This window comes from Oncorhynchus tshawytscha, linkage group LG12, assembly GCF_018296145.1.
Source record: "Oncorhynchus tshawytscha isolate Ot180627B linkage group LG12, Otsh_v2.0, whole genome shotgun sequence".
Classification (NCBI taxonomy): Eukaryota; Metazoa; Chordata; class Actinopteri; order Salmoniformes; family Salmonidae; genus Oncorhynchus; species Oncorhynchus tshawytscha.
This window is the reverse complement of record NC_056440.1, coordinates 54,987,017-55,008,788: the sequence shown is the minus strand read 5'-3', so window position 1 is coordinate 55,008,788 and position 21,772 is coordinate 54,987,017. Positions and strand designations below refer to the sequence as shown.

The window sequence follows — 21,772 nt, the reverse complement described above, 5'->3', positions numbered from 1 at the left end:
GTGACCTGCGTGCGATCAATGGAAAGGATAACAGGGCAGCAGTTTGAACTCTTTCTGGGAGAGAGAGAGAGAGAGGGAGTGGTTTAATGTGGATAATTGACAGCGGGAAATGGATGGAGGCATTATACCATTAAGATAGAGTGTGTTCGTATGGAAGAGAAGCGGACGGGTGTATGGGACCGAAGTGGGCTCTGTAAGAAAGAGTGACGCTAAGTAAGACTGCAGCTATAACTCCTCTCAATCCGCAGGTGTGAGTGATTTCCTGTTTTTCCCACCTTTTGACCTCCGTCTCCCCTCCTTCCCTCCTCCTCTCTCACACCCCCTGAGGCCTCACCTCTTCTGCCCTTCTCCCTCACCTCCGAACCCCTCAGGTGAGAGACGAAAGCTTCCAGTCTCTCTCTCCTCGCACCGTGCACTGAGCCATCTTGACCTTTTTGCCTGGCTCTTTCTTCTACCATCCTGCTCATACTGTATCTGTCTCACCTCTGCCCTTCGCCTCTCATACAGGGTCCTAAAGAGACCCCTCAAAGGTGTGTGTGTGAGAGAGCTTTTTCCTATTGGCAGTTGTTGATGAGAGAAAAGGGGGAGAGAGTGGAGCGAGAGAGTCTGAAATGCAATTCAATGATAAAGGTTTTTGGGAACGATGTGGTATTTTTCACGTTCATCTATCTGGGAGTTAATTTTGTTAATAGTGCATCACTGCTTGTGCCAGTAGTCTCTCTTTGTTGATATTCCCGACTCATCTTCAAAGAGCGTTCCACTCCTTTCTGAAAAAGCGCCGAGGGTTGGGGGAAGGATAGAGGCGGGGGAGGGTACATTTGGAGCAGCCCTCCTGAAGGAATGTCTGATAAATGTGGTTACTGGTTTTGGTTTGCATTAATTGGGAGAGTTGGAAAGTGGTGGATAACTGCGTTAACAGAATATAGCAGGGCTGAAATGGCTTCAGGGTAAAGTGTGCGTGCGTGTATGTGGCGGGGGGGGCTCAAATGAGATCAGTCTAATTTAATAGATGACTGGGGGGTTAATGGCGCTTATTTGGGAAGATGGGGAATTGGATTTGATAGCTGACCACCTTACTATGTGTGTGTGTGTGTGTGTGTGTGTGTGTGTGTGTGTGTGTGTGTGTGGCGTCCAGCTCCTTAGTTGGCCACTCCGTAACGGGCTGTGGTAGACCACTGGATTGGGGACCTATAAAACAGATCAGCTTTTAATGTCTTAATGATGCTGCTATGGACACCAGCATCTTAGCCTGCCGTTAGGGCCCAGTCAGCGATAGGGTTGGGGGTTGGGGTGTCAGATATCACCATGGCAATGGGGTAAAAGCCTTGTGACCTCAGGCTAAGCACTTCAATGTGTCAGAGTGCACAAGGGGGGAGGTTGGAAAATTTGCCTAAAGACAGGAGATTCTATCTCAAGAACTAGAGTATTTAGTGCCGTGGACTCCAACCCTGGCTCCTGGAGAGCTACAGATGTGTGCAGGCTTTTGTTTCAGCCTAGCACTAACACACATGATTCAACTTATCAAGGTATTGATGAACGCTGCCGTTGATGATGTGAATCAGGTGTTTCCTTGCTGGGTTGGAACAAAAGCCGGTGTTTTCTGTAGCTCTCCAGGACACCGACTGGTTCCTGATAAACGCCTCAAATCAGAAGACGAAGAAGGGATAGTCACTACAACTGCCTCTGTTTTCACGCTCAGATGTGTGCAAATTACATTTCAAATTGGCACTATCGTTACCGAAGAATCCCTTTTAGTTATGGGACGACACAGACCCATAGCGACAAAGGACTGCGAGTGTCACATTGAATGAATGTGTGTGTGTCTTTCAGCTCACATTTCATTTCACGGCCAGAGAAAGAGGAAGTATCTCATCTGTAACAATCCGTCCGCTGATTTGAATTCCTTTTGTCCGACCAGACAAAGAGACACTCTTTTCTGTGGTGTGTCTACGTGTGTGACTGTGGTGTGTGTGTGTGTGTGTGTGTGTATGTGTGTTCTTGCAGATACAGTATGAAACAGATAGGAGGGAGAAATAGGAAAGCCCCAAACCACCCTTTGAATGTTACAATAATAGATACAGTATATCCCTCCGTCCTCTCCTTCGTCTCTTATTTCTCTCCGTTCTTCACTCGTTGTGTGTGTGTGTGTGTGTGTGTGTGTGTGTGTGTGTGTGATGTTAGTGGATCTCTGGGTAGGTTTTACACCTTCCACTCCCCAGGGTGTGTGTGTGTGTGTGTGTGTGTGGTGTGTGTGTGTGTGTGTGTGTGTGTGTGTGTGTGTGTGTGATGTTAGTTGATCTCTGGGTAGGTTTTACACCTTCCACTCCCCAGGGTGTGTGTGTGTGTGTGTGTGTGTGTGTGTGTGTGTGTGTGTGTGTGTGTGTGTGATGTTAGTTGATCTCTGGGTAGGTTTTACACCTTCCACTCCCCAGGGTGTGTGTGTGTGTGTGTGTGTGTGTGTGTGTGTGTGTGTGTGTGTGTGTGTGTGATGTTAGTGGATCTCTGGGTAGGTTTTACACCTTCCACTCCCCAGGGTGTGTGTGTGTGATGTTAGTGGATCTCTGGGTAGGTTTGTGTGTGTGTGTGTGTGTGTGTGTGTGTGTGTGTGTGTGTGTGTGTGTGTGTGTGTGTGTGTGTACAGCCCTAGGAGTTATAGTTATTTCCAGCACCCTCTCAAACACCCCAGCACCACAGCATCCCCAATGCCCATTTTCCGTACCTTTCTCGACTTGACTAGGTCCCTCAGGCAATTGAGGAGAAGGGAGGTGCTCAGGTAAAGGTTGCACCTGGCAGTAAAACGGGTGGACAGGATCGCTTCCTCTCTCTCTCTACCCCTCTCTCTTCCTCTCTTTTCGCTCTCCTTTGAGGAATCCTCATTTTCCCCCCATGCTCTGTCTCTCCCTCCTCTTTCCTCGATCTCTCTCTCTCTCTCTCTCTCTCTCTCTCTCTCTGTTGTGTGGTGTGTGTTTCCCTGTTTCTCTCTCTCTCTCTGTTGTGTGGTGTGTGTTTCCCTCTCTCTCTCTGTTGTGTGGTGTGTGTTTCCCTGTTTCCCCTCTCTCTCTCTCTGTTGTGTGGTGTGTGTTTCCCTGTTTTCTCTCTCTCTCTGTTGTGTGGTGTGTGTTTCCCTGTTTCCTCTCTCTCTCTCTGTTGTGTGGTGTGTGTTTCCCTGTTTCTCTCTCTCTCTCTGTTGTGTGGTGTGTGTTTCCCTCTCTCTCTCTGTTGTGTGGTGTGTGTTTCCCTCTCTCTCTCTGTTGTGTGTTTCCCTGTTTCCCTCTCTCTCTCTGTTGTGTGGTGTGTGTTTCCCTGTTTCTCTCTCTCTCTCTGTTGTGTGGTGTGTGTTTCCCTGTTTCTCTCTCTCTCTCTGTTGTGTGGTGTGTGTTTCCCTGTTTCTCTCTCTCTCTCTGTTGTGTGGTGTGTGTTTCCCTGTTTCTCTCTCTCTCTCTGTTGTGTGGTGTGTGTTTCCCTGTTTCTCTCTCTCTCTCTGTTGTGTGGTGTGTGTTTTCTCTCTCTGTTGTGTGGTGTGTGTTTCTCTCTCTCTCTCTCTGTTGTGTGGTGTGTGTTTCCCTGTTTCCCTCTCTCTCTCTGTTGTGTGGTGTGTGTTTCCCTGTTTCCCTCTCTCTCTCTGTTGTGTGTTTCCCTGTTTCCCCTCTCTCTCTGTTGTGTGTTTCCCTGTTTCCCTCTCTCTCTCTGTTGTGTGTTTCCCTGTTTCCTCTCTCTCTCTGTTGTGTGTTTCCCTGTTTCCCTCTCTCTCTCTGTTGTGTGTTTCCCTGTTTCCCTCTCTCTCTCTGTTGTGTGTTTCCCTGTTTCCCTCTCTCTCTCTGTTGTGTGTTTCCCTGTTTCCTCTCTGTCTCTGTTGTGTGTTTCCCTGTTTCCCTCTCTCTCTCTGTTGTGTGTTTCCCTGTTTCTCTCTCTCTCTGTTGTGTGTTTCCCTGTTTCCCTCTCTCTCTCTGTTGTGTGTTTCCCTGTTTCCCTCTCTCTCTCTGTTGTGTGTTTCCCTGTTTCTCTCTCTCTCTGTTGTGTGGTGTGTGTTTCTCTCTCTCTCTCTGTTGTGTGGTGTGTGTTTCCCTGTTTCCCTCTCTCTGTTGTGTGGTGTGTGTTTCCCTGTTTCCCTCTCTCTGTTGTGTGGTGTGTGTTTCCCTGTTTCCCTCTCTCTGTTGTGTGGTGTGTGTTTCCCTGTTTCCCTCTCTCTGTTGTGTGGTGTGTGTTTCCCTCTCTCTCTCTCTCTGTTGTGTGGTGTGTGTTTCCCTGTTTCCCTCTCTCTGTTGTGTGGTGTGTGTTTCCCTGTTTCCCTCTCTCTGTTGTGTGGTGTGTGTTTCCCTCTCTCTCTCTCTGTTGTGTGGTGTGTGTTTCCCTCTCTCTCTCTCTGTTGTGTGGTGTGTGTTTCCCTGTTTTCTCTCTCTCTCTGTTGTGTGGTGTGTGTTTCCCTCTCTCTCTCTCTCTGTTGTGTGGTGTGTGTTTCCCTGTTTCCCTCTCTCTGTTGTGTGGTGTGTGTTTCTCTCTCTCTCCGGCGAAGAGGATGCTGTGGTTTTGCTCCAGGCTCTAAACATGTACAGTCACAATCTTTTCTCCCTTTCTCTCTCGTTCTCCAGGCATTTCATGAACCACCGATCATGTTTCTCTGATAACCAGGAGGCCTTTTTGTATGATATTACACTGCGTGTGTGTGTGTGTGTGTGTTAAACCCAGTGCCCCCAAATAACATTTCTACGTGTCTGGTGCTTAGACTGTTCACGTAACGTCACCCTCTAGGATCAGATCCGACATCAAACCTCCAAAAGTTATTCCTCTGCGTTCATTTTGAGAGTCTCGTGATTCCGGCAGCACGTGTTCTCTGGTCCGGAATACCAGGAGTGTTTTGGATAGTGAGGCAAGAGGAGAAGATGGGTTGCTACTGGCTTAATGCTATCATCGGTGTGTCTTTGTGTTTGGGTGGCGCTACTACTGACAGCTTTCTACCTGCGTGAGTTCTTCAATGGTTGGAGTAGGGGATATGGCAACGTCTGCAGTCATTGTTTTTGGGAGCACTCTTACTTTGGTTTGATCAGCTGAGAAAATGGATCAAAGGACCACTCCCACCCTTTGTCTGCTTCTTGGCTTCTCTCTGGCTCTCTTTTCCTCAGTCTCTCTCCGTCTCTCTCACACACACACACACACACACACACACACACACACACACACGCGCTTCTCGACTTATACATGGAATGCAAAATGTTACAAATCCCCTTTGACATCTTTTATGCAAGAACAGCACTTTTCTCCGTTTCCTCCGTGGCGTGTCTCTGTAAACGCATATAACGCTGCGCTGAACCGCTGGCGGCATGCTAGTGCCGTCTCAACACCGTTCTACCCAGTGTCTGATATCTGGAGCTCCCCTTTGAGCGTCGGGCTTTCAGCTGGCGGCATGCTAGTGCCGTCTCAACACCGTTCTACCAGGTGTCTGATATCTGAGCTCCCCTTTGAGCGTCGGGCTTTCAGCTGGCGGCATGCTAGTGCCGTCTCAACACCGTTCTACCAGGTGTCTGATATCTGGAGCTCCCCTTTGAGCGTCGGGCTTTCAGCTGGCGGCATGCTAGTGCCGTCTCAACACCGTTCTACCAGGTGTCTGATATCTGGAGCTCCCCTTTGAGCGTCGGGCTTTCAGCTGGCGGCATGCTAGTGCCGTCTCAACACCGTCCTACCCAGTGTCTGATATCGAGCTCCCCTTTGATCGGGCTTTCAGCTGGCGGCATGCTAGTGCCGTCTCAACACCGTTCTACCAGGTGTCTGATATCTGGAGCTCCCCTTTGAGCGTCGGGCTTTCAGCTGGCGGCATGCTAGTGCCGTCTCAACACCGTCCTACCCAGTGTCTGATATCTGAGCTCCCCTTTGAGCGTCGGGCTTTCAGCTGGCGGCATGCTAGTGCCGTCTGTTCTACCAGGTGTCTGATATCTGGAGCTCCCCTTTGAGCGTCGGGCTTTCAGCTGGCGGCATGCACCGTCTCAACACCGTTCTACCAGGTGTCTGATATCTGGAGCTCCCCTTTGAGCGTCGGGCTTTCAGCTGGCGGCATGCTAGTGCTGTCTCAACACCGTTCTACCCAGTGTCTGATATCTGGAGCTCCCCTTTGAGCGTCGGGCTTTCAGCTGGCGGCATGCTAGTGCTGTCTCAACACCGTTCTACCCAGTGTCTGATATCTGGAGCTCCCCTTTGAGCGTCGGGCTTTCAGCTGGCGGCATGCTAGTGCTGTCTCAACACCGTTCTACCCAGTGTCTGATATCTGGAGCTCCCCTTTGAGCGTCGGGCTTTCAGCTGAACTGTTCGCCCAAGTCACCGATACCCAACCCCCCAAACACACACCCACGTACCCCAGCTGCAGAGGTGCCCCTATACTCCTGAGCTCGCGCACCCTTGCCTTCTCCGGTGCCTGGGAGGGTATGGGAGAAGACTGGGTCATAGTTCAGATGTAACAGTATATTACCAGAAAGGGAGAGAGGATACAACTGGGACAAAGAGGGCGACGTATAGCATGGACAGAAAGAGAAGGGAAAGATGGACGGTAGGATTTAACAAGTTGTAGTGGAGGAGGGGAATCTGAGGTGTGTGTGTGTGTGAGAGAGACGGCGAGAGAGAGATGGATAGAGAGAGAGATGGATAGAGAGAGACTCCTAGGAGCGTTTATTGATGTAGTTGTAGCTGTGGATACTGGTGCATCTATGAACCCCCTCTTCCCCCTGGACTTCCCCTCTGTCACCAGCACACTTAGTATGGGAGGGAGGCTCACACACACACACACACACACACACACACGTCGAGGGTGTGGTTCTTACACACAGTTATCTCTCTCTCTCTCTCTCTCTCTCTCTCTCTCTCTCTCTCTCTCTCTCTCTCTCTCTCTCTCTCACTCACACACTCTGCTGTAATGGTCTATGCCTTTGTCTCCGGCTGGCTGACTCCTATTAGATTCGTGCTTAGGGAAGTGGCGTTGAGCCTTGCAGTGCCAGAGAGTGTGGCAGGAATGTCAGCACGGGGACACACTGACTGCCTGCCATCAGGACACTGCATCGCAATGATAGAGAGACTGAAAGAGAGAGAAATGAAAACACCTTCCATCCCCTGCCACTTTGGAGGATGTTTTCGTTAAGTTTATAGACAGATTCTGCTGTGAGGGGTTGCTGAGCCCCACCTGTCACCTTGGCCTGCGTAACGTGGCAAAGGTTAAGTGGTACCCTCCTCTACCTCACGGAGGGGTTGAAAGACATTTTGCTGAGTGGGGGTAAAAATGTGCAGGTTTGTGGCGGTACCCAAGGTAACAAGATCAATGTGATTTATCTACACTTAGTATGGGAGGGAGGCTCACACACACACACACACACATGCACACACAAACACCTGAGGACTGGAGAAAAATGAGATGAGTGTGTGTGTGTGTGTGTGTGTGTGTGTGTGTGTGTATATATCGTCTGTGTGTGTGTGTGTGTGTGTGTGTGTGTGTGTGTGTGTGTGTGTGTGTGTATATATCGTCTGGTGTGTGTGTCTTCTGTCAATGTGAAATTCCACACTTGTCTGCCTCCCACTGGGTCCTTTCGATCAGTGTGTATGTGCATGCAGTGGTCTGTATGCCACATCTGTACTTTGTTTTATGGATCAGGGTCAGTCGATTGACTCAAAGCAGCGCACAGTTTACTCAACGAGAGAGAGAGATTTGTGTGCAAGAGTCAAAGAATGTCACAGAAATGTCATGTCGTTTTTAGGTAATGTTTGTTTCATATCTAAAAATATGTTTACTCGAGCTAGTCAAATGAGAAACGAGGCTAGAAAGAGAGAGACTAGCGGGAGAGATGCATTCCTGACCCTGTAGTCCAGTCGCCGTGTCATTTCTCTGTGCTGCGGGGACCAGCTGTGTCATTTAACCACCCCACAACTCCGGCCCGGAATGTCCACAAGGAGAAGGAATGCACCGAGTCCTGTCCAAGATCCTCTCCAACGCTCCTTTGCCCTCTCTCTTACCCTGTGCCTCCGCGTTCTCTACCTCTCCCTTCCTCACTCCACCCACCCATTCACTCCCTCACCCTGTATCCCTCTCTCCCGTTTCTCCCTCACCCTGTATCCCTCTCTCCCGTTTCTCCCTCACCCCCTCCCATATTCTCACACCCAATCCCCAGGGTCCTGTTCAAACTGCCCTCCCTCATTCCCTCTCCCCTTCCCTCTCCCTCCCTCACCTTCCCTCCCTCTCCCTCCCCTTCCCTTCCCTCTCCCCTCCCTCCCCTTCCCTCTCCCTCCCTCCCCTTCCCTCTCCCTCCCCTTCCTCTCCCTCCCCTTCCATCCCTCTCCCTTCCCTTCCATCCCTCCCCTTCCCTTCCATCCCTCCCCTTCCCTCTCACTCCCTCCCTTCCCTCTCCCTTCCCTCTCCTTCCCTCTCCCTCCCTCCCTTCCCTCTCACTCCCTCCCTTTCCTTCCCTCCCCTCCCCTCCCTCCCCTTCCCTCTCCCTCCCCTTCCCTCTCCCTCCCTTCCCCTCTCCCTCTCTCCTCCCCTTCCCTCTCCCTCCCTCCCCTTCCCTCTCCCTCCCTCCCCTTCCCTCTCCCTCCCTTCCCGTCTCCCTCACTCCTCCCCTTCCCTCTCCCTCCCTCCCCTTCCCTCTCCCCCCCCTCCCCTCCCTCCCTCCCTCCCTCCCCTTCCCTCTCCCTCCCCTTCCCTCTCCCTCCCTTCCCGTCTCCCTCACTCCTCCCTGTGTATAGAGGGGTCAGAGGTGGTGTTTACACAGGGACAGCCAAACAGTGGTTGTGTGTAGAGTCACACACACACACACACACACACTGGTTTGTGTTCCTACTGGCGGTCTACACTACAGAATAGGTTGGGAGGAGGTTTGTGGGGTCAGGGTAAGTTGTGTCGAGGCAGTAGTGGCGCAGGCAAGCTGGAGTCCTCATGATGGGACACTCCTAAAAACACATCTGTTTTGTTTGCGCCCGTCGCAGCGGTTGGTGATACGACAGACGGAAATGCCTCCTCGAGACTCTCTTTTCTCATCCTCGGTTTGATTTCCGTAAAACAAACGTGTCTGTCTTTTTGAAAGCAATACAGTCTTGACGGAGTAAGGGTATGTGTGTGTGTCTCTGAGTGTGTAAGCCTCACCTCTGTCTCTTTCCCCATGACGTCATCTGTGACCTATATATTAGAGGGAGCTCATGTTTTAGTGTGTAAACCCATATCCAATCCACTCACACTGTCTCTGACAGCAGTCGACAGGACTAAGTCATCTGATCCCACAACAGTCTTGAGTAATAGTAGCTCCCCCTTTAAACGGAGGAAATTCCTTATCGTCCCGAGGTTGCCAACGTTTGAGTGCGTGCATGCGTAATTTTTTAACATTTTTAAATGTGGTACTTTTACCACGATTTCGTGATATCCAACTGGTAGTTTGTCTTGTCCCATCGCTGCAAGGAGAGGCGACGTGCATGCGTAAATGTATGTAAGAGGTGGAGTGAGCTTAGCCTGGAAAACCATATGGGCAGAGCTAAAGAAACAAAACAAAAAAAGCCTCACTTCCCCAGAGACCACATAAGAACAACTAAACAAACAGAGAACAACGTAAACAGAAGGTTTTCTCAGGACGCTGTCGGACACTCCCTTGGGTCCAGCCCCAACGGCAGCTCTTTCTCATTGGCCAGCGGTCCCAGTTGAATGACAGCAGGGTTTATGACCCCTGACCTGTGTGTGAAAACAGAGGGCGGTCTTCGGGGACACGGGGGGAAGAATCTAAGGCGGTAGCCCAGGAATGTGTTGATTTGGGTCATTTCAGAGTCTATTCCCTCACCTACTGTCTCTCTCCCCAGCTGTCTCTCTCTCTCTCTCTCTCTCTCTCTCTCTCTCTCTCTCTCTCTCTCTCTCTCTCTCTCTCTCTCTCTCTCTCTCTCTCTCTCTCTCACCTACTGTCTCTGCCATCCCGGGATTTACGGTATTACCGGCATAGCACACAAGGGGGCACTAAAAATGCAACAGCAAAAAAATCCACCTATTACCAAAACTCTAACAAGATTAGCACACGTAATAGCGAAATACAGTAAGCTGTTAGCTAAATGCTATAGAACAAAAATGCACATAAACTAAATGCAAAGACAGGCAAATCCAGCTCATAAAGTTATGCAAGCACAGTTAGTAGCTACCGACTGTCATTTTCGGGTGAGTGTGGACATTTACAAGCGAAAGTGAACGAGAGAAATTGTGCAAATAAACAAAGTTGCGATGCAGGCTTTTCTGAAGTAAACGCAGCATGTGTACTCGGAGCAGAGGGGAGAAGAACGGAGGAAGGGGGAAAACGCGAGTAGGAAGCACAGGGAAAGAATGGCATCTGCACAGTTAACTCGGATGACAGAGCTCTTTGACTTGTAAAACACGGCAGAAAGCCGTTCCAAGCTATTCAGTAGTGAACCGCGTACAAGTGTGACTCCACCATCTCATGTGCGCCGCAGAGCAGAGACTTACCGATAGAACGCTAGGAGCTCACACTTTCTCTTGTTGTGCCCTTAACGATGAATGTTTCACTGAATCAACTGTTCTGGGGGAACTCCGGTAAGCTTCATAATGTAAAACAATGTGACGGATGAAATGATGAACACAATCTACTTCATCTCCTATAGCGTATTACACAAGTTGATTGCAGGTGTTAACTTTAAAAAGTAAATATTCACATTTATTGAAAGTAAATAACTTGACCGTGTTGATGGTATTGAAAAACCATCCCGTGTCTTTTTTCAAATAACCCGGTATATGGTATACCGCCTAAACCTACATTGTCTCTCATCCACCTACTGTCTCTCCCCATCTCTCTCTCCACCTACTGTCTCTCTTCATCTCTCTCTCCCACCTACTGTCTCTCTCCATCTCTCTCTCTCTCCATCTACTGTCTCTCTTCATCTCTCTCTCTCTCTCCCACCTACTGTCTCTCCCCATCTCTCTTCCACCTCTGTCTCTCTCATCTCTCCCACCTACTGTCTCTCCATCTCTCTCTCTCTCCATCTACTGTCTCTCTTCATCTCTCTCTCCCACCTACTGTCTCTCTCCACCTACTGTCTCTCTTCATCTCTCTCTCCCACCTCTCTCTCCCATCTACTGTCTCTCTTCTCTCTCTCCCACCTACTGTCTCTCTCTCTCCCACCTACTGTCTCTCTCCATCTCTCTCTCCACCTACTGTCTCTCTTCATCTCTCTCTCTCCCCCATCTACTGTCTCTCTTCATCTCTCTCTCCCATCTACTGTCTCTCTTCATCTCTCTCTCCCACCTACTGTCTCTCTTCATCTCTCTCTCCCATCTACTGTCTCTCTCCATCTATCTCTCACTCCCACCTACTGTCTCTCCCATCTACTGTCTCTCTCTCCCATCTACTGTCTCTCTCTCCCATCTACTGTCTCTCTCTCCCATCTACTGTCTCTCTCCATCTCTCTCTCCCACCTACTGTCTCTCTCTCTCTCTCTCCTCCTACTATCTCTCTCTCTCTCCACCTACTGTCTTTCTCCATCTCACTCTCTCTGCCTACTGTCTCTCTCCATCTCTCTCTCTCTCCACCTACTGTCTCTCTCCATCTCTCTCTCCACCTACTGTCTCTCTCCATCTCTCTCTCTCTCCACCTACTGTCTCTCTCCATCTCTCTCTCTCTCCACCTACTGTCTCTCTCCATCTCTCTCTCTCTCCACCTACTGTCTCTCTCCATCTCTCTCTCTCTCCCCCTACTGTCTCTCTCCATCTCTCTCTCTCTCCACCTACTGTCTCCTCCCATCTCTCTCTCTCTCCACCTACTGTCTCTCATCTCTCTCTCTCCCCTACTGTCTCTCTCCATCTCTCTCTCTCCCCTACTGTCTCTCTCCATCTCTCTCTCTCTCCACCTACTGTCTCTCTCCATCTCTCTCTCTCTCCTCCTACTGTCTCTCCATCTCTGTCTCTCTCCATCTCCACCTACTGTCTCTCCATCTCTCTCTCTCCACCTACTGTCTCTCTCCACTGTCTCTCTCCATCTCTCTCCTCCCCTACTGTCTCTCTCCATCTCTCTCTCCCTCCTACTGTCTCTCTCCATCTCTCTCTCCCTCCTACTGTCTCTCTCCGCCTACTGTCTCTCTCCATCTCTCTCTCTCCCTCCTACTGTCTCTCTCCACCTACTGTCTCTCTCCATCTCTCTTCATCCACCTACTGTTTCCCTCCATCTCTCTCTCCTTCTGTTACATAGCTTTTCTAATCTTTGGAATTAAATTTGCTGAGGGACTTGTGAATGTTAGCGTTGCAGTCTCCCAGGACTCGCTCCCGCCTTTCATCATCACCATCATGCCTGATGCTTACAAAGGCAGTGTGTTGTTGTTTTTTTACATTTTATTTTCACCATACACTTTTAAAAAGAGAGTAGTCTGTCTGTACACCTAACCTCATCCTAAAGGCCAATGCTCAAATGAATCAATTTAACTCCATTTCCGCAAGCCACCACACAGCTGCGAAGGTCTCCGTCTTACGAAGAGAGATTTCCCTGCTCAGAAATCGACGCGAAAGTCCATTTGATTGTGGATTCACACACATCAATTGAACCCATAACCTTCTGGTGTTTCGCTGTTAGCGTTTCCGTGCTTGGGACTGCTCCTCTTTCCTAAGTTCAATGGGGGGGGCTGTGGTTAGTGTCGCCGTCCTTTCTGATGGGCTCTAAATGGCTGGGCGGTAGTTAATAGGTAGGTTGTGCTGCCAGTAGGAGGCTGTGGGTTCGGGCCATGTTTGCTGGGCTGATCTGTAATTAGTAATGGGCTGGCAGTTAGTCAGGGTGGATCTGTCTGGGAACTCCGGGGATCGCACACACCGACATGGATGGGGAAGTCGGGAATGTTGGATTTGGGAATGTCTTAGTTGATGATAGTAAGGAATGATGTTTTGAATGGGCGTGTGGTCGAATCTGTCTGTGTGGCTGTGATCCATACTATGAACGTGCTGTAGCTTCATACTGCTGTTGGGTCTTTTGAGGATGACTTATTCTGGTTCCGTACGATTTGAAAGGTTGCTGGATCGAATCCCTGAGCCGACATGGTAAAAAATCTGTCGTTCTGCCCCTGAACAAGACGGTTAACCCACTGTTAGCGGTAGGCCATCATTGTAATTAAGAATTGGTTCTTAACCGACTTGCCTAGTTAAATAAAGGTTACGTTTAATTACAACAACGAGACAAACATTTGGGAGAGTTTGTCATTGTTGCTGTGACGTTACTGGTTCGGCTGCGGCAGTGAGCTGGTTAACTGGGCTTGGGGAAGGTCAGGTTACATGCACTAGGAGGGAACACTCTCTCTCTCTCTCACGGTTCCCTCACTCAGTCCAGGGAGAAAGAGAGACGGGGGAATATGCAAGAGGAGATAAGGCAACAGGAGAGAGAAAAGAGGGAGGGAGGATGAGTGCAGAAGACACAGTCAGAAAAACAGAAAGGGCCAGAGTGAGCATGGGATAAAGACGGAGTGGGAGGGAGGAGGCAGACACAAAGAGAGAGGGAGACTGGCGGAGGCAGAAGGAGAGGGATAGAGTGAGAGAAGCAGAACGAGAGAGAGGGAGACTGGCGGAGGCAGAACGAGAGGGATAGAGTGAGAGAAGCAGAACGAGAGAGAGGGAGACTGGCAGAGGCAGAAGGAGAGGGATAGAGTGAGAGAAGCAGAAAGTGAGAGAGGTTGGCTAGCTCAGTGTGTAACTCAGCGGTATGGACTCATGAAGCTCTCTGTCCAACTCGGCATTCTCCCCCACCCTCCAGGTTCCCACGGCCTCCCAGGAACTCTGGCCAGGTAAGAGAGTGTGTGTGATGGCTCTATTTCCTTTTGAAAATGGGCTAATCTACATCTTCAGAAGGATACTAGATTTTAAATATGGACAAGAACCTTAGATTCTCAGTTGGTCTGTGATGTTTCTCTCTCGCTCTCCCTCTGTCTCTCCGTCTCTGTGCGTGGGGGGGGGGACTGACTATCCCCCATATGGCTGTGTGAACATGTTTAGACGTCTGTGGTCAGTCTAAATCTCTCACCAGTTCGCTCTGTCTGCAGTCCTGTCAAGAACAGACATACTGTCGGTTTAAGGCAACTTCAAAGCGTCCGAGCCTCGGCACTTAAGCTACAGACTGCAGTGCTTGTGATAGATATCAGATCTGCATGATGATAGTTTTGTTAATGTAAGATCCCCCAGTATGTTGTAAAGGGCTGTGTGTGTGTGTTTGAAGTATGATTCATGACATCATCCTGTCTGCAGATGAGGGACAGATGCTTCCTGGGGCTTAAGCCAAAGTCAGTGAGGACACGCTGATGTGTTTCAGTGTGTGCGTCTGTAGCGACAGAGCTGCGTGTGTCTGTCGCATTAGAGGTGACGGATCTGTCCCTGGATGACACTAATCCAAACACCAGGAGACAATAGCAGCTGTGTGTGTGTGTGTGGTGTGTGTGTGTGTGTGTGTGTGGTCTGGAATAGTTGTCAAGGCAGCATTTAACTCTTTCTCCCTCCCTGTGGTCCTGTCTCATCCATAGTCTCCCTAGAGATCACTCTAGTCTCTCTTGCTGCCCCCCACACACACACACACACACACACACACACACATGCTCTAGTCTCCCGGGCGACCGTCCCCCGTCCCCTACCCCGCTTCAGGGTTGGGGATAGACAAACACAGCCTGTATAATTGTTCAAAGTGGGGTTAAAGACTAGTGTGTGTGTGTTGTAGAACCTTCCTGTTCAAGGTTAGTCTCCTCCTCTGTGTGTTTTGATGAACAGCCTCCAGTCAGTGTGTGTGTGTGTGTGTGTGAGACTGAGATTTCCAGGGAGCTCGGGGCTCTATGCTGCTGCCCGACTGTGAGCTGTGTCGTACATTCACCCTGCCTCCTTAGCAGGGCTTTTCTCCCTGGTGCAGAGAGCGACTGTGTGTTATCACCCGGGAATTACGCTCACACATAAAATATCCCTCCCGTCTCCGTGGGTTCACCAGCTTGTAGGGTCACGGAGCTTTAGCCAGGCTATTAGGGCGTCTACACTGTCAGGGGATTCCTATTCCGAGCCAGAGTGAGTGATACATTGCCGTCGTCCGTCTCGAGCAGCGCTCTCCAACCCTGTTCCTCGGAGAGCTACCCTCCTGTAGGTTTTGGCGCCAACCCCAGTATCTAACCCGATTCAGCTTATCGACCAGATGATTATCAGAAGCAGGCGTGCTAGATTAGGGTTGGAGGGAAAAGGTACAGGACTGTAGCTCTCCGGGAAGTGGGTTGGAGAGCCCTGGTCGAGCGTATGTGTCGCTTCATAGAGGAATGGTAATGATATGTGAAATATTCACAATATTCGGCCGATTCCTCGGCTGGAAATAAGACGAAGGCTCTGAAGTAGAAAATGTAACACTGATTTAATTGGAGAGTCCTCTTCGGTTGCGCCCTTTCAACCACACACCGAACCCTTGTTCAACTCCGTTGACAAATGAGGTATCTGTTTGGCATGTCACCTCTCCTCTCTCTCCTCTCTTTACCCTGGTTAAAATGGTGCTGTTTAATTCAACCTATCTTTTTCTCCTTTCTCTCCCAGCTGGGATGACAGCAGCTCAGTGAGCAGTGGCGTCAGTGACACCGTCGACACAGATGACATCAACACCAGCTCCTCCATCAGCTCCTACGCCAACACACCGGCCGCACAGCGCAAGGCCCTCAACGGACAGGTCAGTGTGGAGGCTAGACACAAGCACGTATGCGTGAACGGCACACACACACACACACACACACACACACACAAGCTTGCACACACACACAAGTGCACACACTCACACACACACAAATACAGCTCCAGGCGCTGAACGAACTCACAGATAAACTCTCAAGTACAGTCTCACACTCCACTTCTCTCTCCCCCCTTAGCTCCGAGCGTGTTAATGATATTGGCATCCCTCACAGTTTGAAAGGGAATTATGAGCCTATGGTGGCTGACCTGGGAACTGACTAGACTAAAGGCGGATGTTTGAACTGGCCTCAAGTCATTAAATACCCATTTTAAGAAGCCAAACTGTCTGAGAGGTGATTCTACCCTCAGCTCGTTTTTGGGTGGCTTTGGGAAAGGGGTTGGGTTTCTGGATAACACTCCCCCGCTATACAATAACACTCATTTAATAGACTGGTTATTTGATGTAGGATAACTGAGGCGGCACAAAGGCCGTCACTCTCCCAGTAGTAGTTGACCTTTGAGCCGGACACCTAGATGAACATAGTCTCTTTCCGTGGAAACTGCCTCCATGTTGGATCCACATAGTGCAGAGGTTATCGTAGGCTGAGTAGTGCGTCTCATATGGTCAGTATACTCTCATACCACTATACATCACAGCCCTACAGGCACAGGTGGAGGTTACTAACTTCAGCCCGATTTAGCCGTTTATTCCCATATATACCGGAGCACCATAAAATAGATCACTCTTCTCTCATCCTCTGTGTGCCCCCCCACCAGCCTGTAACGGATGCTGAGAAGCACTCGGCCTCCACCACCCTGAACCCCGCCTGGTCAGGTGACGAGGTCAAGAGGTCAGACGGGTTGTCGGACAGTGAGGTCAGCAGGATGGACCAGGGCTCCAAGTGGGCCCGCCGGAACCCCTCGGACGTGTCCGACGAGTCGGATAAGGTGGGCCCGGGGCGTAGGACTCCCTCAATGACACACACAGGGTCCTGGAAGGGGGGCATGAGTGCTCAGGTGGGGGTGACCAGCCCCAGGACTAAAGCTACTGGAACGTCAGGGTCCGCTGTGATAAAGACCCACAGCACAGGTAATGGGTGTTTTCTGTCCTGGCACTGTTTTGCTGTGTCGTCTTCTCTCGTGTGTTGTCTGAATCTTGAGTCGTTAACCTTCTCAAACACCACAACTATGACAAACTCTCCTCTGACCTAAACCCCTGCTGTGTGTCCCGTCCTGTGTACCTGTAGGTAAAACAGATGACGTCAAGGTGTCCGAGAAGGGCCGCCTCTCCCCTCGCTCCAACGGCCTCCGCCGCTCGCCCTCCGATGCCGGGCGCAGCAGTGACGACGAGGCCAAGAGAAACACACCCTCTTCCACCTCCGCCGCTGCCTCCGCCCGCACGTCCCACACACACACCCTCACACACGCCCTGTCCGAACCCCACTCCCAGTCTCACACACTGACCTCACGCACCCCCACCAGCACATTTGGCTTCAAGAAGCAGAGTTCCGGGATGGTTACTATGGTTACCACCAGTGGCGCCACCATCACGAGCGGGTCAGCTACTCTTGGGAAAATGCCCAAGTCCGGGACGAGATCCTTAGCCGTTGGGATAAAGGTCGGAGGTCAAGATGTGGGGTCCGGTCTAGGTCACCATGACGACGGGTACCTCCAGGTGAGCACCCGCTCCACACTGCAGTACCGGAGCCTCCCAAGACCCAGCCGGTCCGGCGGCGCCGCGCGTAACGGAAACCGGTCGTCGACCAGCAGCATCGAAGCGGCTGTACTTTCCGTTACCACTCACAGTAAAAGCAGAGACATGGGAAACACTGGGAAAATGAATGGAAGTGGGACTGGGGTCTCGCCAGCCAATCAGACGGACCGAGAGAAGGGCGTGTCAGACGGCGTGGACAACCTGAGGGGAGGGGCTTCCACCGTACCTCTCACCGGGAGACAGCAGGTTGCCTCACCCACACTGCGCAGGTGAACAGACGCACTCACATACAGAGATATATAATGTCACTCACACTGAAACGTGGTCATTAATGACACCCATTGACAGTACAGTGTCTGAAACCTATTCCTAGTGTGATGCAACACGCACGCACACACACACACACACACACACACACACACACACACACACACACTCATTCACATCCATACACAAAGGTCACATCAGTCCACTGTATGAAAACGAACCCTTCAGCATTTCTGTTCAGCAGCCAGGTCTGAGCCCACACTTTTTCATAGTGCCAAGTCTTTGTATGTGCACAGTAACACGAGCGGAGTCTTACCTCACCACTGCTGGGCTGGCTCATTAATCTCTCTGGGTAATAAGGCTTTGAAGACCCGGCTCTATATTATCACCCTGCCTACCGTCTTAACCGCCAACGCGCTCTGGTCACGTCCCAAATGGGACCCCGCAACAAATGTAGTGCGCTAAATGAGGATTAGGGAGCCATTTGGGACGGCGCCACTGTCTTTTGGCTTAAGGCAAGGGGGTATGCTAACGTGATGCTTCAAACGTTACTCAGATATAATCCCCCAAGCCTTTACTCAATAGTGTGAAATAGGGGCGGTTACTAGCAATGACTTTAAAACAGAAATGCGTCTACAATACTCTACATGTTTCGTGTCTCTGTGTGTGTCCGTCTACCTACATTTTTTTTTACATTTACATTTGAGTCATTTAGCAGACGCTCTTATCCAGTGCGATTTACAGTTAGTGCGTTCATCTTAAAATGGCCAGGTTGGATAACCTAGCCATTCCATAATCATGGCCATTAATAGGGAGTTGGTCCCCTCTTTGCTGCTATATCAGCCTCCACTCTTCTGGGAAGGCTTTCCACTAGATGTTGGAACATTACTGCGGGGACTTGCTTCCATTCAGCCACAAGAGCATTAGTGAGGTCGGGCACTGATGTTGGGCGATTAGGCCTGGCTCGCAGTCGGCATTCCAATTCATCCTGAAGGTATTCGATGGGGTTGAGGTCAGGGCTCTCTGCAGGCCAGTCAAGTTCTTCCACCACGATCTCGACAAACCATTTCTGTATGGACCTCGCTTTGTGCACGGGGGCATTGTCATGCTGAAACAGGGAAGGGACTTCCGCAAACTGTTGCCACAAAGTTGGAAGCACAGAATCGCCTACAATGTCACGTGTATGCTGTATTGTTAAGATTTCACTTCACTGGAACTAAGGGGCCTGGCCCGAACATTGAAAAACAGACCATTATTCCTCCTCTACCAAGTGTTACAGTTGGCACTATGCATTGGGGCAGGTAGCGTTCTCCTGGTACACGCCGAACCCACATTCATCACTCCAGAGAACGCATTTCCACTGCTCCAATGCATAGTGCCAACTGTAAAGTTTGGTGGAGGAGGAATAATGGTCTGGGGTTGTTTTTCATGGTTTGGGCTAAGCACCTTAGCATTCAATGACATTCTAGGCACAAATTTGTGCTTCCAACTTATCGCAACAGTTTGGGGAAGGATCTTTCCTATGTCAGCATGACAATGACCCCAATGGCGGCAAGCTTTACACCACTCCAGCAGACGCTTGGCTTTGCACATGATCTTAGGCTTGTGTGCTGCTGCTCAGCCATGGAAAACATATTTTATGAACCTCCCAACGCACAGTTCTTGTGCTGATGTTGCTTCCAGAGGCAGTTTGGAACTCGGTACTGAGTGTTGCAACCGAGGACAGGCCTTTTTTTTTTTAAACTTCAGCCCTCAGCGGTCCCATTCTGTGAGCTTGTGTGTCCTAAAACTTTGCGGCTGTGCCATTGTTTCTCCAAAACGTTTCCACTTCACAATAACAGCACTTACAGTTGAATGGGGAAGCTCGAGCAGGGCAGAAATTTGAGGAACTGACTTGTTGGAAAGGTGGCATCCTATGACGGTGCCACGTTGAACGTCACTGAGCTCTTCAGTAAGGCCATTGTACTGCCAATATTTATCTATGGAGATTGCATGGCTGTGTGCTCAATTTTATACACCAGTCAGCAACGGGTGTGGCTGACATAGCCGAGTTCACAAATGTTCCTTAATAAAGTAGCTATCAGCCAAGTCAGAGCTAGTAAGAGGGAAGAATGAAGCGTGAGTGTTCGTTCCCGAAAGGCTTTTTTGGTGTGAGGGTGCTGGGCTGTGTGATAATTTAAGAGACTCTTTGAAGAGATTACAAGTTCTCCTTTTCAACTTTCTCCTTCTCTTCTCTTTCTCCATCAGGTTGTTTGGTGGTAAGTCCAATAAGCAGGTTCCGGTCACCACAGCAGAGAACATGAAGAACTCAACGGTGATCTCCAACCCTCACGCTACCCATGCCGCTCTGGACTCCCCTGGGGGTGTAGGGGGGGAGAGTGAGGGCAGCAGCCCCCTGTACGGAGGACGGAACCTGAGCACGGGCCATAACACGCTGGGTAGCGAACAGGTGAGATAGGCAGACTAGCCAAACCAAATTACATGAGCAGGCAATATTTTTGTGGCCTCTTGATAAGCATCGGTATGAACAGAGTTTATACTGGCACAAAGAAAATAGCCAACTTTAGCTACCAGCGCCGATCACGATAGGTAGCCCTGTGATACAATAGTTGGCTGTGATAGCAAGCAACCATGTAACTAGCAACAGCAGATCGCGACATGCATAACACTGTAAGAAGGCAGCAGACATATGATTTGACCTTGGGGAGTGGAAATGTAACCATTAAATGTAACATATGAAAATCACTCAATGAATCTAGAATTCCTCCTGTGTCCCCCCCCACCCAGAGTGCGTCCAGCCCCGGCTCTGTCTACTCCTCCACGGGGCCCTCCAACAGCCTGACCTGGGGCACCACCATGAGCACTGGCTCCTCTGCCCAGAGCAGGGAGGGTACCCTGGGTGGGCACAGCGGGCACGGTGGCGGGGCGGGAAGCCTGGGCTACCCCTCGGTCAGCAGCATGCACACCAGCAGCGAGTCCATCGACATGAGCGTGAGCAGCGCTGGGCATGGAGGAAGGGACAGCAGGGAGGACACCCTCTCAGCTCTGGGCAGGACCAGCAGCATCAAGACGGGCATGTCTGAGAGGTGAGGACAGGTGGGGTGGAAGGAAGGAGGGAAGGGAGGGGAGGGAGGGAGGGTTTGAGTGGTAAGAGTGGGATGTTGGGGGAATCTGCTCTGATCTTGGTCATCATCTCTTTATATGGACAGAAAAACAAGGAGCCTGTCAGCTGTTGCCATGGCATGCACTGTCATATTGTGTTTGTTCAGTGTGTCGTTATGAAACATCCAAGCGTACACGAATGTGTACGTGACCGGAATGTATCAGCCACATTATCACCAGAGATACTGTCCAAGCATCTCCATGGAAAGCATTGTTGAAGGTATGCCGTCATGCGATGTCATTTCAGATCTATTCTGGTGTTACCTTCTCTGACACATCTCATTATCTTTACTTACTAGACCAGTAGAGGAGATTCATTGGTGAGCAGGTGGTGGTGATTTTCGCTTGTGGCAACGGTTGGACTCAATGTGGCTCTCTCCTTCAGAGGATTCTTCTCCCTCTCTTTTCTTTCTAAAGTTCTTTCTCTCTTTGTCTGTTGTGCCCCCTCCCCTTTTCCCATCAGCCCCCTGTCCTCCCCCTCCGCTAGCCCTAAATTCAACCGAAACACCTTACCTCGGAAACAGGAAAGGTAAAAGTGTGTGTGTGTGTGTGTGTGTGTGTGTGTGTGTGTGTGTGTTACAGGCTCTCAGTCCCCCATCGCTGTTTATATGCTGCCATCTTGTGGCAAAACTTAGACTTGGAGCTTGATATTTAAAAACACCAATCACTGCTATGACATGATACAACACTAAGATGTGTCACAAAATATATTTTTCAGAAAAGCGATAGCATATACAGTACCAGTCAAAAGTTTGGACACACCTACTCATTCTAGAGTTATTATTTATTTGTACTATTTTCTACAGTGTAGAGTAATAGTGAAGACATCAAAACTATGAAATAGTAGTAACCAAAAAAGAGTTAAACATATCAAAATATATTTTATATTAGAACTTCTTCAAAGTAACCACCTTAGCCTTGATGACAGCTTTGCACACTCTTGACATTCTCTCAACCAGCTTCAT

At 50.1% G+C, this 21,772-nt stretch overlaps 1 protein-coding gene across 8 annotated transcripts in view; it reads left to right on the top strand.

The window, feature by feature from the left end:
• Positions 1 to 21,772, top strand: part of nav2a (neuron navigator 2a) — a 131,112-nt gene that overhangs the window by 80,611 nt on the left and 28,729 nt on the right. For 4 of the 8 annotated variants that reach the window (XM_042330770.1, XM_042330775.1, XM_042330769.1 and 1 more), the window contains exons 12-17: positions 15,536 to 15,665; positions 16,442 to 16,754; positions 16,912 to 17,647; positions 19,893 to 20,094; positions 20,433 to 20,731; positions 21,271 to 21,336. In XM_042330770.1, the coding sequence (XP_042186704.1) occupies positions 15,536 to 15,665; positions 16,442 to 16,754; positions 16,912 to 17,647; positions 19,893 to 20,094; positions 20,433 to 20,731; positions 21,271 to 21,336 (1,746 nt within the window). The remainder of the gene's footprint in view (positions 1 to 15,535; positions 15,666 to 16,441; positions 16,755 to 16,911; positions 17,648 to 19,892; positions 20,095 to 20,432; positions 20,732 to 21,270; positions 21,337 to 21,772) is intronic. The other 4 variants (XM_042330772.1, XM_042330774.1, XM_042330771.1 and 1 more) reach the window with 1 other exon arrangement.